The sequence below is a fragment of the Telmatherina bonti genome (genome assembly GCF_933228915.1).
Source record: "Telmatherina bonti genome assembly, chromosome: 17".
In the NCBI taxonomy this organism is placed as follows: Eukaryota; Metazoa; Chordata; class Actinopteri; order Atheriniformes; family Telmatherinidae; genus Telmatherina; species Telmatherina bonti.
This window is the reverse complement of record NC_136615.1, coordinates 15,637,960-15,653,435: the sequence shown is the minus strand read 5'-3', so window position 1 is coordinate 15,653,435 and position 15,476 is coordinate 15,637,960. Positions and strand designations below refer to the sequence as shown.

The 15,476-nt window shown below is 38.9% G+C and overlaps 2 protein-coding genes across 2 annotated transcripts in view; both read right to left on the bottom strand.

The window, feature by feature from the left end:
* Positions 1–143: 143 nt before the first annotated feature.
* On the bottom strand, positions 144–9,985 carry nup54 (nucleoporin 54). Its single transcript, XM_079256872.1, has 14 exons — positions 9,903–9,985; positions 9,345–9,452; positions 8,121–8,207; positions 7,264–7,350; positions 5,466–5,618; positions 4,808–5,034; positions 4,530–4,717; positions 4,252–4,448; positions 3,224–3,278; positions 2,489–2,582; positions 2,083–2,190; positions 1,417–1,536; positions 973–1,083; positions 144–669 (listed from the first exon to the last, which is right to left on the bottom strand). The coding sequence occupies exons 1-14, from the start codon at positions 9,943–9,945 to the stop codon at positions 541–543; spliced, it is 1,707 nt and encodes a 568-aa protein (XP_079112998.1). The 5' UTR covers positions 9,946–9,985; the 3' UTR covers positions 144–540.
* Positions 9,986–11,296: 1,311 nt separating this feature from the next.
* Positions 11,297–15,476, bottom strand: part of LOC306768696 (lysosome membrane protein 2-like) — a 29,072-nt gene continuing 24,892 nt past the window's right edge. Inside the window, exons 10-12 of the mRNA XM_079257112.1 lie at positions 15,345–15,396; positions 13,725–13,877; positions 11,297–13,191 (exon numbers count right to left, since the gene is read on the bottom strand). Coding sequence (XP_079113238.1) covers positions 13,081–13,191; positions 13,725–13,877; positions 15,345–15,396 — 316 coding nt within the window. The 3' untranslated portion in view covers positions 11,297–13,080. The remainder of the gene's footprint in view (positions 13,192–13,724; positions 13,878–15,344; positions 15,397–15,476) is intronic.

The window sequence follows — 15,476 nt, the reverse complement described above, 5'->3', positions numbered from 1 at the left end:
ACAACAGCTCGTATGAAACCATCTGGGCTTTAAATCACACATACATGCAAAATTAGGATTCTTTTATAGCTGCTATGTGGAGAAAGAGATCCAGCGATGAATACTTTTGAATTTAAACTAAATTTATTAATCTTCTAATGGCATAAAAAACAATTACAAATATGTATTTACATGTTTTAAATGGTGACACACTTTCAATCCCTCAGCTTGTTTACATGCCAGGTGTAGTTATAGTCTCATATTTATAATCTGATTTGGCATGAGAGTAGCCAGCTATTATTAGACTGAGTCCTTCCATTAAGCTGTCTATATCAGTTCAGACAGCACAGATTAACCAGTCAATGTGTTGCTGGTCCAGACAGGGGGGTAAACCACATACCTGCTAAAAAGTGGGAAGATAGTTAACAATACAGCAAAACTGATCTTTTTAACAAGTTTGTCAGATATCCCTCCAAAGATAGGAGTTTAACATGAAGTTTAATGTAGTCTGTCTCTTTTAAAACTGATGCAAAGGGTCTGGGAAGTGTTGTCCAGGTGGACTCAGCTCAGGATGGCGCCTCTCATGTGTCCAGGGTCGCTCAGCCCATGCTCTATGAGTTTGATGTCTTCCAGATCATCTTTGATTACACTGATCAAGTGACTCAAACCATCCTGCTGCTGCTTCAAGTGCTGAAAGTGTGAAAGGAGCAAACAAATTTGGTTAGACAAAAGAAATCCTTTAATTGTATAAAATGTCAAAATAATTTTAGTTTAATTTTTTAAAACTTTGGAGTGAAAAAAAAACATTCAAGTGAGTGTGAGTGAATCTTGACTGGATGTCATCTACATGCCATCGCTGCCATCAACAAGCACCAGATATTGTATAAAACTTAGTATTTATTGAGGTTTTATTTGCTAGGATGCTATCAAGAGGATTTTAAGAACAAAAGGGCAAAGATTTGAAATTGTTGATGGCAATATGCTGACTCTCACTTGTTTGATCTCTCTGAGAAGGTCTGCGTCAACACTGTAGCGCTCTTCTGATCTCACCGCTCCAAAATGGTTCTGCATTCGGATTTGGGACATTAATTCATTCAGTCGACCCTGGATGAGACAAAAACAAACAAACAAAAAAAAAAACAACACAACACAATTAAACAGGTTTGTATCAAATCCACCTGTAATCTGACCCCGAACAGCTGAGTCACAAATACATTTAGTGCAAAATCAAAATTGACAGACATCTATAATAATGTACTCAAACTACTCAGAGAATTAATACGATACTAAAACGTACAAATATGGTGGTAAATAGTCTTTAATCAACAGTGAAGCCTCTTTAGCTTTACTTTAACTCTACTTTTTCTGCCTAATTTCTAAAAATAAATAAAGCCTTTAGTGGGTGTCAAATTGCTCCTCTAGTTTAGAGACACTTGCCTTGAACTGTGTGGGGGCATTTAGTTCGGACTGAATGGTGTCCAGCTGCACTCTGAGATGTTCCTCATCCACTTGGATAGCATAGCCGCTTTTTCTCTGAATCTCCTGCTTGATCAGCACCTTTTAGGAAAACATGATAATGATCAATACGGCAGTCAGTGGAGAAGCACTGATGGAGCATGGCAAGATGCGGACTGTGCCAGTACATTCAAATCTGGTTTAACATCTAGATGCCATTCATCACAGTGCCTGGAAAGCACAAACTAAAAAAGGATTTCCAGGTAGTTTACAATCCATGACACTCACAGAACAGCACTGCTGAGCACATCATATTATACCATAGCAGCTTAAAGGGAAGAAAAATTCTCTGATATTGGCACTGAACCAAACTTCCCATTTTATTTTGTGATCCAAACCCACTGTTTTCTGGTTTTACTTAGATCTCCATTTTTAAATGGATAATTTAAAAAAAAAAAAAAATATATATATTATTACTCTCAGTAAGTCAAACAATTGTGTTGTTCTAATATTCTAGCAGCATCAACTTGTTCTGGGCTGAAGGCAACATCTGCATTACCACCTGACAAGCTGTTGTCCTCACTCAGAAGAGACAGCTGATTAACAGAGTTGTTTCTGAAACGGAGTGAGACGACACGAGGCAGCTACCTGCAGCACCCTGTGAGACAGATCCATCAGCTTTCTCTTGTACTGGGCGATCTTGGCTACAGTGGTCGCCTGGTTCTTCTGCAGTTCACTAATGTCGTTGGAGATAATCTGCAAGTGTGAAAGAAGAAAGGACTTTAGAACAACAGCTTTTATCATTGGACACATTTTAAGCAACTGCCTTGATTGATGTCGATTGCTTTAGAGCTACTGCCACTTCCACGATTCCCGCATGCAGCTGTAATAGTGTTTCCAGATAAAAACAAGTTGTTGGCAGGAGGAATCAACTGGACATCTGTGGACTGTCCTTGACCCCACAAAAACCTGCTTCTGAATTCCTTTGTTGATAATCAGACTTTTACTTTTTGCTAAAACTAGAAACAACAGCAGTGATGATATTTTCACCCACATCCACTCTGGTCTGGTGCTGTTTGGTCATCTGCTCCTGGATCTGCAACCGGCGGAGCAGCTCCTTAAAACCAACCATGGGCACTGGTATCAACCTGAGAAAGTACGAGAACAGCTTTGACTGCAGTTTCTTAACTGATTAAAATATCAACAGGTTTTATGTGACTGATTAATAAACTTTTAAGCTGATCCAATTAGCCTCAAATGGAAAGAAGTTTCGGTAATTCCAATTGTTTCTGTGGTGTTTGTTGATCCTGGCAATGCTTGAACCATGTGGGAGTTGCGCAATTTAATCAGTTTCACGGCAGAGATGAAAAATGGCTGCAGAAAAACAAAAAAGGGACTGTGGTGCATGTTTTCATTTATTTTTATAAAGAGTTATGGGTTGAAGAGCATTTAGACAAAAGATTAAAAAGAAAAATAAAAGGAAACAACCCTTCTTGTGATCTAGTAGGCAGTGGGGATGTCAAAAGAATTACAGTCGAATTAAATATGTACATCAGATAAATACAACTGACTGGATCACTTTCTCAAGCATACATGTAAACATGTCAGCTATCAGCATGTCTGATCAGATTAATCTGAATCCGAGAAATGAAATATTTGTCTGTGTGAATGTAGATACTGTCGCAACGTTTAGCCTCAGGTTTCTAAATGCTCATTGTGTAATAAATGACAATAACGGATTTTGTTCAAGTGCTTTTATGGAGAGTTCTGCTGCTCTTGAACAACTTACTTCTCTGGATCAGGGTTGTCCACCTTTGCCTGCTCCCAAATAATGGGGTCAACTCCTGTCGAGGAGAGATAACATATTCAGGTGTAGTTCAAAACACCCAAATGACAAACAGAGAAGGGTGAAGTAAACAAAAACTCTACTCTAGTAAGAATAGTGTTACTTCAAAATAACCTCACACAAGTAGAAGTCTGTATAAGTACTGAGTAACTGTTTGATTGTGATCCAATAATTAGTTTTTCACTTAAACCTATTTCATTGAACTATTTTGGCCCAAAAATACACAAACGTGATTTAATCCGAGATAAAAAAAAAAGAAGAAGTACAATACAATAAATACCCATAAACACCAGTTGTTACCCCTTTTAGTAAAAAAAAAAAAAAAAAAGATAAGGAAGGAAACACATCAACTGTGAATCTCAGTTTGGTGTTCAGATAAATGTTTTGTGATAAAAAACACAACAACACCATCTTATCTCTGATTTTACATTGTCCAGCAGCATCAAGCAAAAACTGAAAAAGACAGAACATGAGTTCCATCTGTTTTACGTATGTTTACTTCTTTTTTTATTTTTGCCATACAGTGAAAATGATCAGAGCATACTGGTTACAGACCCCTGAAGGAGAATGTCTGTCGTCTCAGGCATGAACAGTTTAATGACAGAGAAACTAATTTATTTAATTAGTCTGAATAAGAAAAAAAATTCCATAAGCATGTAGTGCACATTCATCACTGTTATGCTTGGATCTGTGATCAGGCCAGCATGAGATACATGATGAGTGGAACTGTGTCTGACTGGTGAAACTGGTGGCATCTCTTATCTAACTGAATAAATAATGAAAAAAGGAGAAAAATAACACTCTGCCGAGTGCTGCCAAATTTAGCAGAGTAAGAGTTTCTTCTTCACAATTTTACTCAAGTAAAAACAAAAGCCTGGTTCAGAAACACAAATCTTAGGAAGTACTCCCCCCGCAAACTTTACCCCCTCGCCTCCCCTCTCCTTTTGATAAACATACTTGTATATATTTACCTGCAGGAGCATTTTGCAGCAGCTGTTTGAGCTGGGCTGGAGACAGCTCAGTGCGTGTAACAGACATGGCCACTCCGAGCTGCGTGAGCTGGACCTTAATGTTGGCCTGCTCCAGATAGCCGAAGAGAGTTGTAGCTGGGATCCTTTTGGAAGTCCCATTAGGAGAACGCTCCACCACGTAAATGATCACTTCTGTCCTGTAAGAATGAAAACCTCATAAATGACTAGGAAGCTTTTGTCTGTGTAATCCACTGTATAATTTGCTATGCAGAACTTACTGATCACTTGGCAAAGCTTTAACGCCTTCTACGTTGACCGTTAGTGTCTGGTTGCTTCCCAGGACTTTATGGAGGGACTCAACCAGCTGCTGCTGTTGAGCTCGCAAGTCAGCTTCCTTTTTATTGAGAACGAGGACCACTAAACCATCCTCGTCCTTACTTACTGGGATGCAGCTGTATCCCACAGCCTGGGGATTACAGGACACAGATTATTACTGCTCACTATTCAAAAACCAAGTACACTAACCAACTATTCAAACCAAAGACTCCACTGTCACCTTAAACCTGCAGAAAGGGTTTTCCTGGGTAAACTCCACTGGTGGATTGTTGTTGCTGTAGTAGCCCTTCCCAGTACCCCAGTAGGCCTGAAGTTGGTTCCATTTGGCAAGAATGGAGTCACGTTCATCTCCTAATAAAGTGGGAGCTGATAGAGCAGTGACTTGCTGATATAACTGGGTTGACTGAGTCTGACCCTGCTGCTGGGCCTGCTGTCCAAACAAGCCCCCTGGACACAAACATTGGAAGCAAAGCCACACCATACTGTCAAGTAGATATTATTTAGAAAGAACACATTACATTTCTGGACTTAAATCAAAATTTTGAAATACACTGCTGGCCTGATAACAATAATGAAGAAAAATATTAGCTTTGCACACCGAGAGCCTGTACAATTACAGGACGGACATGGCCCAGTTGGTAGATGATAATAAATGAATCTGCAGTATTTTTGAATTGGTGCAAATATTTCATATTACAAGAACATTTTTACTTGATTCTAATGCATAACTTCTAGTAAGATGGCTTTGTTTTAAACAGGACTTTTTGCCACCAATAAATGTAAAATACTTGTTTAAAACAGCAGAAATTTGCTTTAATATTCTGGAATTATGGTACAACTCTACATGTAAAACTATCATTTGGAAACAGGAGTTTTACCTTGCTGCTGCTGTGGCTGGATATTAAAACCTCCAAACCCTCCCAGGCCAGTTGTTCCTAATCCAGCTGCAAATCCTGATGCTCCAGTAGTGGCACCAGTCCCAAGCCCAGATGAAAAGCCAAATCCTTTGTTCTGTGTGTTACCGAACAGACCTACAAAAAAAATTGTCCAAGAACAGTGAGAAATAAAAAAAAAAGATACACATCAGGTTTACAGAATACCAGACATCAGTTCTGACGATGGATCACAGCGGTGGTAAAATGTTCTGGTAGAGTGAGGGAGACATCTGGTGGCAGCTTCAGTGTTGTGCACTTGAGCCACCCATCATGAATTTATATACTGACAGGAATAAAAGTGCAACAATCATTACATCACTCTGCATTATCCAGTGTTATACAGCCGAAACTGTGGAGTAACCGGAGAACAGACTAAGAGGTCCTGTCTTAATGAATCATCAGAAACGACCAGGTAATGAATAAATAAAAAATGGATCATAATGATCTGTTTCTTCACGAGTTGGATCAACTCAAACAGCACAAAATTAGCAATGACTCATTCATGAATTATCACTTTAACATAACTCTCTGTTTTTCCTCAACAGTAATGATGCATCACACAAAATAACTTCCATGTGAAGTTGTTCTGTATTGCATTTTCTTCATATTAGTAAAACCCTGTTTCAACCATGGGATCTGGGTGGGCCAGTATGGTACAGCACAAATGATTTTGCTTTTAAAGCCATAGTTGATCATTTTGCTCAGAGACATTTTTTGACTCTGGATGAAGTGGTTCCTCATCCTGATAGTAGTCTATACATTTTGTATTCGTGAACAATAAGAAACATGGTTTAACCCCTCAGTTTACTGTAAATCTGTAAAAACTCTGGCTAATCAAAACGTTCGGGCCGAATTGAAGTTGCTCATTTCTTATATTTCGTAAGCTTGTTCTCCCGGCTCCCCTCCTCCCCCTCCCGCATACCAGCGCATACCTGATAACCACACCCTGCATATAAACAGCGTGTTAGGATGAAAATACAAAGTAGTGAAGAAGAAACTCAGAAGGCAAACATGGCTGAGAAAATGCAGGAAGGATTTCCACGACCCGCCTCGGTTTATTTGCCTCCTCCCGCTAAACAGCCGAAAAAAGAAAATCGTTGGTAGAAAAAAGATGCAAAACATTGCGATCTGCTGATTATGTAAAAGAACCATCATTTCTCATGCGAACAAAGTAGGAAGAGCTCCGTGTTTAGATACACCATTGATTTTTTGTTGTTGTTTAAAGTCAGATGGCAAGAAAAAAACAGCATAAACCAGTAGACATCTGCTTTTCTCCTCCCTTGTTTCTTTGTTGTGTCCTTATGATGTCAGGATATTATGCAGCTAATGCATCTATTACTAACTAATTCAGGGGTGTCCAAGTCTGACCTTCTGAGTTCTACCATCCTGCAACTTTTATATGCAACTCTTCTCCAACGCACTGAATAAAATAAATGGCTCATTACCAGGCCTCCGCATGCAGAGATTTGATTCAGGTGTGTTGGTGAAGAGATACATTGAAAAGTTGCTGGAAGGTAGATCTCAAGGACTGGACTCTGGTACCCCTGATCTAATTTATGCACCACCGACAAGGTAAGGGTGTGCTTTGCAGCAGAATGCAATAAATGTCAGGGTTTACCATATTAAACCACCCCATCCAAAGCTGGATCCCTTGGTGGAAATGTGGTTTAATGTTTTCAAGCTGCAGCTGATGCACCTACATGGTGTGTATCTTTGAGGACTTTAGAAAACTGTTACTGACCTGCAGTGTTGGAGGGGGCAGCAAAGCTGAAAGTGGACCCTGGTGCAGCAGCAGTTGTTGTAGTTGTCCCAAAGCCCCCAAATGCACCTAGAGATTAAAGCAAATTATGACAAAAGCAACCACAGAGGCAACAAAAAAGGGATGAAAGAACACAAGTATGGAATAGCTATTTGATGTACAGCAGAGGGGCTGTATCATGATGAACGTTTATTGAAAAGGAAATTTTAAATAGTATTTTTATTGACATATACATAGAAAATGCACCAAGTTGCCACAGCGATCAAATGAGATGAGTGCATAACATGATACTTTGTGTCTTCATGCAAACGGAAAGAGCAGCAATTCGGGTGTTATGAATAGAAATCACCATGTGAGATGGGAAAAATGGAATAATAAAATCACCACAGTTCACCACACTGAAGTGGACATAAAGAAAGTATGTTTAAAAAAAAAAAAAAAAGAAAAAGATGAAAATGTTTTTACAGACACAAAATGCACTGAATCACAACAGTCATCTACCTGTGCTAGCCAGGCTATTACCAAAATTGAAAACAGTGGCAGTAGTGGTTGCTGTACCAAAACATCCCACATTAAAGCTGACTGCTGCTGGGTTGGCATTTAAACCAAATCCCCCAAAACTAAACCCACCAGCCGTGGTGCTTCCAGCTCCTAGCCCCCCAAATCCTGCAGCCAAAGCAGGCAGGCAGCGAGAAAGAGAGAGTGACATGAAGGAGTTAAGTGTCAATATCAAACCTAGCGTGGACTCAACTGTTTGATAATCTGCAAGTGCCTTAAGAGGTTGGTCTAAAATTTTTCTCTTTCCAAAACGTATACACTTTTAACATAATGTGTCTTACCAGTGTTGGTGGAGCCAAAACTAAATCCTGTGGCTGGTGCAGCAGTAGCAGTGGTGGTGGCTGCCCCAAAACTGGGAGCTGTGAGAGCTATGAAGACAGAGCAGAAAACAAACAAGGTGTTACCTTAACTGCAGTTATGTTGTGTGAAAATGATACAACACCTAAAAATAACCATGCCAGATAATGCAAAGCCCTGCAGACTGAGTCAAAACAAAAATATTCTGCAATTTTCTATTGTTTACAGTCACATGGCAACGCCAGTCACTCATCATAATATAATCTAATGCATTTTTTCCTCCATCACTCTTGTGCCTTTCTAATCATTCCAGGTTAATTATTTTCCTCTAAAGATTTTCTTCTTGCACTTGCACATGTTAAAGAACTTAACAATAGTTTTAGGGGAAAAAAAACAACCTAAAATTAGCTTGATTAGTCTTTAATTCTAGAGGGATCAATGCATTATCCTGCTGGATCTTTAAATCCAGTTTTGTAGAGTATAACTCTGACTTGGACTTGTATTTACATTTAGCTGTGACACCCTGAGGCCTCATCTCCAAGCTCAAACCACACATTTAAAATCTCAATTTGTTTTGCTTTTGTACATCTGGTTTTCCTGCAGCCTTATTTAAATCAGCACAAACTACTAGAGAAGTTTTGATGAAGCACAAATCTCACTTAAGGATAATATTTTTTTTCCCCCAAATGTGTGTGTTGGGTACATGTTTCAGAGTGGCCCAATCTTGAGTTAGGATTTCAATTTCAAAAAGGTTAAAGCCAACCTATCTCCTACACTTTTTTCTGAGGCAAACTGTGATCCTGTTTCATTCTTACATGTATAATACAATCCAAACGTGACAAAATCAACTACCAATGACATATTTCTACATTTACAAAGACCATAGCTATGATCAAGGCCGAATTATCCAATGGGCATTATGGGCACAGGCCCAGGGGCCCAACACCAGCAGTTTGGACATGAAACAAAATGTACATAAAGCCAGATAGTTTTACCAGTGTCCAGTGTGCTGCTACTGTTATCACTAGCTGAGAGATGTTAGAAATGTCGTTTCACACTTTATCATTCACAGTTTCCACAATGTTGCGGTGGGGAAGGGGGCCCCTGGAACACTCTGGGCCCAGGGGCTTCTGCACTTTTAATCCGGCCCTGGCTATGATGGTCGTGGAAAGAGGGGCTCTCTGCGTGGGTCAGAGCCGGGGACTTACTGCCGAAGCCGGATGAGGCGGTTGTGGTGGTGGCAGCGGGGTTGAAGCCAAATGTTGTTGATGCTGTCGTCTTGGCACCAAAAGAACCAAAAGAAAACCCAGCTGTGTCTTCACAAGAACACAAGGTGTTCACAATGTGTCAAAACACACAATACAGCAGGATTTTACGTGCAGCAGCTTTTTCCTGTTTTACAAAGATATTTGCACGAGGATGAACATTGTGATGATCAGGCAAGCTAGCTAGAAGGAACATAGCATGTTGACTATAAGGTTTTCATTTAACCCTGTTTACATAATCAAATGAGCAGACATTTGATCAATCTGTAAACTAATTAAAACATAAAAGCAAAAACATTCCCCTCTAAATAAGTTGTTAACCGATAGATAACACCGCAGAGATAGTCGTAGCTTGAGGTCAGAATGAGTCCGACCAGCTACAAATAATTGATATCTATAAAATTAACGAAACGTAACATAGTAACTTTATAATTATCTGATATATAGTGACACTTTAGCCCCTAATTAATACTCCCATATTTACTAAAAGACTGTCCTTACTTGCCGCTGGGTTACTCGTGGCGCCGCCAAAACTGAACGCCATGTTGACCACTGTCACTGGGTTCTTCTTCTACTACCCTTTGTGACGGGTCTAGACATTAAGGCGGATCGTTACTGCCACCTAGTGCTCAGAGGAATACAATGCAAGACTGAACATAACATCACACCTTTATTATTATTAATATGATTTATTATTAACCTTTATTTGAATAAGGATGTTTATACCATGTGTAATGATAATTCTAATGACAACTGGTGTGAATTATTTTTGTATAAACGCACACGTAGTTCGGCGAGTTGAATCACTCCGTCGTTACGGGGCGTCGCCGTAGCAACGCGCTGTTTCAGATCAGCTGGCTTTTTGCAGGTGAGTGAGAGAAACGCGCTGTTGCTTGACAGCGGGTGTTTGGCATAAAAAGTACATAGAGGCCAACATAAAATAGTTCCTATATTTTAGCATATTTGTCTTCCCATATCTGTCTTCTCCTGAACACTTTCAAGACCAAAGAGCTTGTGGTGGATTTCAGGAGATCTACATCACACAGAAAGCCAGTCTGTATTGATGGAGATGAAATAGAGAATGTGAAGACCTACAGGTACCTGGGGGTGGTGGAATGATCAGCCAACACAGACGCCTTTTCTTCCACAGGTGTCTGCTTGGGGAGGAGCATTACTAACAATGACTGCAAACGTCTGGACAAACTGGTCAGGAACACTAGTCCTGTCCTAGGCAGAAGTCTGGACCCTGTTAGAGCTGTGGTGGAGCAGAGGATGAGGAGAATACTTCAGGGTATTTTGAATAATAAAAAACATCCCCTCCATAAAACCCTGGCAGCACAGAGGAGCAGCTGCAGTGAGAGACTGACCTCTCTTCAAAGCAGGACTCAGAGGTTCAGAAGGTCCTTGTTCATTCCAGCCGCAATTAGACTTACTTAATATTAATCTTTAATTTAATCTTTTTTTTGTTGTTGTTATTTTATAGGAACTGTTGGAACACCCTGAATTTCCCCCATGGGGATGAATAAAGTATTTATCTATCTATTTAGCAAGTGTTGTAAAAAAGAAATACAAATTTGTTATCATTTGTTTATTGCGTGGGACTATGGTACAACTTTGGAGAAAATAGAATGATCTAAACATGAGAAAAATGCTATTATTATACTTTTTAAAGGATTTGACCTTTTAATGTGTCATACCATCCTAATTTTAAAACGGTTTAGACCATAAAAATATAAACAAAGCATATTAATTGTAATAATAATACTACAGAAATGGAAGTTTATGAGATTAAAATGATGCTGTTAATAACATGTTGTGCTGAGCTTACTTCAGTATTCATTAATAATCCACTAAGGCAAACACCAATGTAAAGTAAAAAAGCCATGTCTTCTGAAACTACTTTTTATTTTTGTTTACAGAGTAAAAACAATATCAACAGTCAACATTTTAAAACAAGCTGGTAATCAAAGGAATATGTGGATATAGCAGTAACAATCATTTCAGAAAGCACAATGTGTAATCAAAATGTGGCACAAAGTTGCCCAGTGTTGAGTCCATGTGTGAGTACTATATGTGTTTTGGTTTTTATCAGTGTAACAAAATAATTTATCTTCTTTAAAAACAACTACACCAATAGTGTTTATGACTGTATTCTGCATCATAATAAAGTGTTATCTATAAATTTACACCTTAAATGACTATAAAATGACCATGAATTTCAATAAAATTGTCTTTACTCAAGGTTTCTTACTGTAGGCAATTGGATTAAAGGAAACGTCAAACAGAAATAGTCAAATCAAATCTCTCCACTACTGTCTGATATATACATTGTGATTATTATACAGTGTAGCTGATGAGCTGGGGCGAAATAACTGAATCACCCTCAATATGTTATAAGTATAGAAGCAATATTTGCAGCAATATTCATCACAGCTTAAATCAGGTGATTCTGCAGCATTTTCAAGATTACATGAAGTGGCACCTGAAGACCAACATTTTGATTGTTCTGGTTATGTATATAAAAAAAGAAAAATCCTGTTCTTTCTCTTTTTTGGTAGCTGAAACACTGTCAGAACTTGCAAGCACAATAGGTCGTTTTTCATGGCACTTCTTTTAGAAAAAAGAAAAAAAAAACCAGATAAAAAGAAGATAATAGTCCAGTAACACTGATCCTTTTAAAGGCACAAACGACAGCATTTAAAAACATTTTTAAAATAACAAAGTCAGTTAGTACAAGCAGTTATACAGTGCAAATTTCCTGTCATGTTTAGGGCTTTAGATCACTGATGAAGCTGTTGTAAATTTTGGGACTAAAATACTTGCGTGTAGCTCAAATTAAACATTGCCACATCGACATTTATAAATGCAAACTGCTTTCTTTTCAAAAGCTAACGTATCCAAATTCGCAGTGTTTTGTTTGATGTTCATCCCCATCATACATGGAGAGGAGCGCAAGCAGTTTAAAACACACTGTTGATATGAATCTCAACTCACTTTTCCAGAACAGCAAGAGAAAATGTGTGCAGGTCTACATATGTGCGTGGACATCCAACACTGAGCTGCAAAAAATCTTTTCATCACTAAATTTAGCATGAAATGCAAGCTAGACATAAGAATACTGAGTTGGTTTACAAGACTTCAAGAAGGGAAAACTTGCAGGAGAGCTTCTCTCCTGCTTTAATAATGTTTGACAGCATCCATAAGGAGCCCACCCAAGCCTCGACCATAAAAATACTGTTAACAGGTTTCAAAACCCCGCTCCTCCAAATACCCCTCTATGTCCAGTTTTTGACAATGATCTGAATGTGCTGAGCTCTGAGCGAAGACACCAGGCCAGAAACCAGGTAGCCAAAGAGGCTGAGAGTGCAGCATTTAAGGCACATTTATCTCACATGTCAGATTTAAAGTGTTTGTTTTAAAACCACTACAAACCACACTCACCACATCTGGTTTTTAGACAACTGCAACAAAACATAGCGACTACCAGCTTGTGTTTTACACAGGAGGCCAAAATCTTTCAGGAAACTGTCTGTACTGAATCTGGACGTTCGGTAGCTCTCCATGAGTTTAACTAAGAAGATATTCTAGATGATTTTTGAGACTAAAATACATTTCCCCTTCCGCTACTCCCCCCCAACCTCCCACTTTGCTTTAAAAAGCCCCCTTTTCTCCTTCCTCCTCAAGCTTGTGTGTCGATTTTCGGTGTCAGACCAATATAGGTTCCATTTTGGGGATCATCCTTTTCCTTGACGTTGACTGCCGAGTAAGAGGTGTCGTCTTCAGCCGAAGTCTGCAGTGGAACATTGCAGATGAAAATGAGCACTAAAACACATCTTTAACATTTTAATACACTGATGTGAATGCAACTTGGAGTCCTTAAATGTGCCAACTCAAAGTGCGAATGAAAAACCATTTGTTAAAACTGAATTTTATTTTAGCTTTAATCCTTCTTTAGTATTACCAAAATATGTTAATATGTTAAAACAAGCAGTGAGAATGTTTAATGTACACTGAAATACGAGATTAGCATTGCATTTATGAACAAAATCAGAATTGGAATATGAAAGTGGACTGAATAAAGCAAACAAAAGCAAAGTAGCAAAAAAAAACCCCCCCAAAAAAAAAAAACCCAAAACAAACACTTACAGCATAGACAGCCTTGGTAAACACAATGTGCTTAACTTCATTCTGCACAGAGATAAATACATGCCCAGTGATATTAGTGAGTGGTTAAGTTAATTAATAATGACAATTAGCACAAATTACTTTTCAGGATAAAGCAAATTGTAAGTTGTAAGCATAAAGTAAGAAGGGGTGTCTTACCTCCTGTTGTCGGGCCCGAACCACAAGGATGATGAAGACAAAGAGCATAATACCACCCAGTCCCACGATGATTAGTGGGAAGTTGGACACCAGATTGACGATCAGCAGCAGCTTCTGCAATCTTGCTGCAGATGCATCATCAATCACCACGCTCTGTGTATGAAGAGAGTGTGTTTGTCTCCATTAAAGAAGCAGAAGAGTGTAAAACGGCTTGTGTGTTTATGATCAGCTCGCTGTATAAAAACGTCCTGTTCACATTCTGTTCATTTTCGTTTTTTATTGAGAAGTCTTTGTCTTGTTGTAGATGGGAAGCAGCTAAATGAGCTCAAACCATTAACTTCCACCACCGTGTTTTACAGATAGGAAAAATGTTGGAATGCAGCTTTATTGCTCAAAAGTACATTATTTAAAGCAAGAATCTCTACTTTGGTTTGGTCTTTTCTCAAAAATCTTTTCCTCACAGATTCCCAGGTGGTCCGTGTGATTGCTGAACAACAGCAGCATGGAGAATATTTCTGTACACACGGCTGGCTGCTGTTTTGTTGTCTCGCTGATGAGAGAGGCAGTTTCTTACAAGTTTGTCTTGGTTACTTTGTGACCTTGGACACTAATGCATCTCAGCTCTAGGAATGACCTTTTCTATTTGGATCACTGTGGGAGGCTAGACATTGTTGAACTTTACTTAATTTCTATAGGGTGTTTGGTGACCTCCAAGCACTTCAAGAGCATCAACGCCTCCTGGCACACTTCCACAAATGAGTTGCGAAGCTCAAACCTCAATAGATCGCTGTTCTTTGAATAAACTGGGAACTTGAAAGTCAACCATTGACTGAAAACTATAACTCTGATTTTACTATTAGAGTTGTTACTCTTTGGTATGTAATATTTAAACATTTTACTTAATTAATAAATCATAAAAATGCAATAATTTTGCCCTTTTTACACATTCCTGGTTTATTTTAATCTTATAATCAGACATGCGAGAATTTGGTGATGTTTTAGGTCACATATACGAACAGTTAAATAGAACTCATCAATCCACTTATGTTTCTGTACCTCTGTATAGTTTACAAGACTATATGTATCAGCATCTGCCCAGTTCAGGTTAGGGTTAAGAGTGGAAATCAGGTAAAGTTAGCCAGGCTCTGTCAAAGGGGACAAATTTGGTCTCGCAGATGAAAAAAAAAGTCAAATTGCAGTAGATTGACACAACAGGGACGATTCCAAAACTTTGTTTTGCACTTCTACATATTTGTTTTGCTCCTCTTCTTTAAACTGGACCACTTGTTCTTTGGTTTTAGCACTGAAGTAGCAGTCAGATGTATAAAAAGAAAATCATGGTCAGAAATCACCCAGCTGCACTCCCACAAAGACAGATGCAAGTATGGTTAGTTGTTTAATCAGGACAAAAAAAACCTCAGTGTAGGGGGGCAACCTGCTGGTTACTAGGCAAGACCAGTCTGTTTCTGCTGTTACCAGTGTTTAAACCAAGCACCATTAGGCTGTGCTTACAACCTGCTTCCATGTTGGCTACTGGGTCAATACAGTAAACCAGTTTTCTTGTGTGACTCGCAGCAATAAGCAGTTAAATGGTATAAGAGTGCTTCTTTCATTGCTTACCTCATTGAGGAACATGACGGGAAAGATTGTATCATTCAGGTCTCTTGTCTTCCTGTGACAAACAGGGAAAGGAACAGGAAGCGATCAATTTCGGCACACATATACAAACAAAACACTGCAACAATGAGTGCA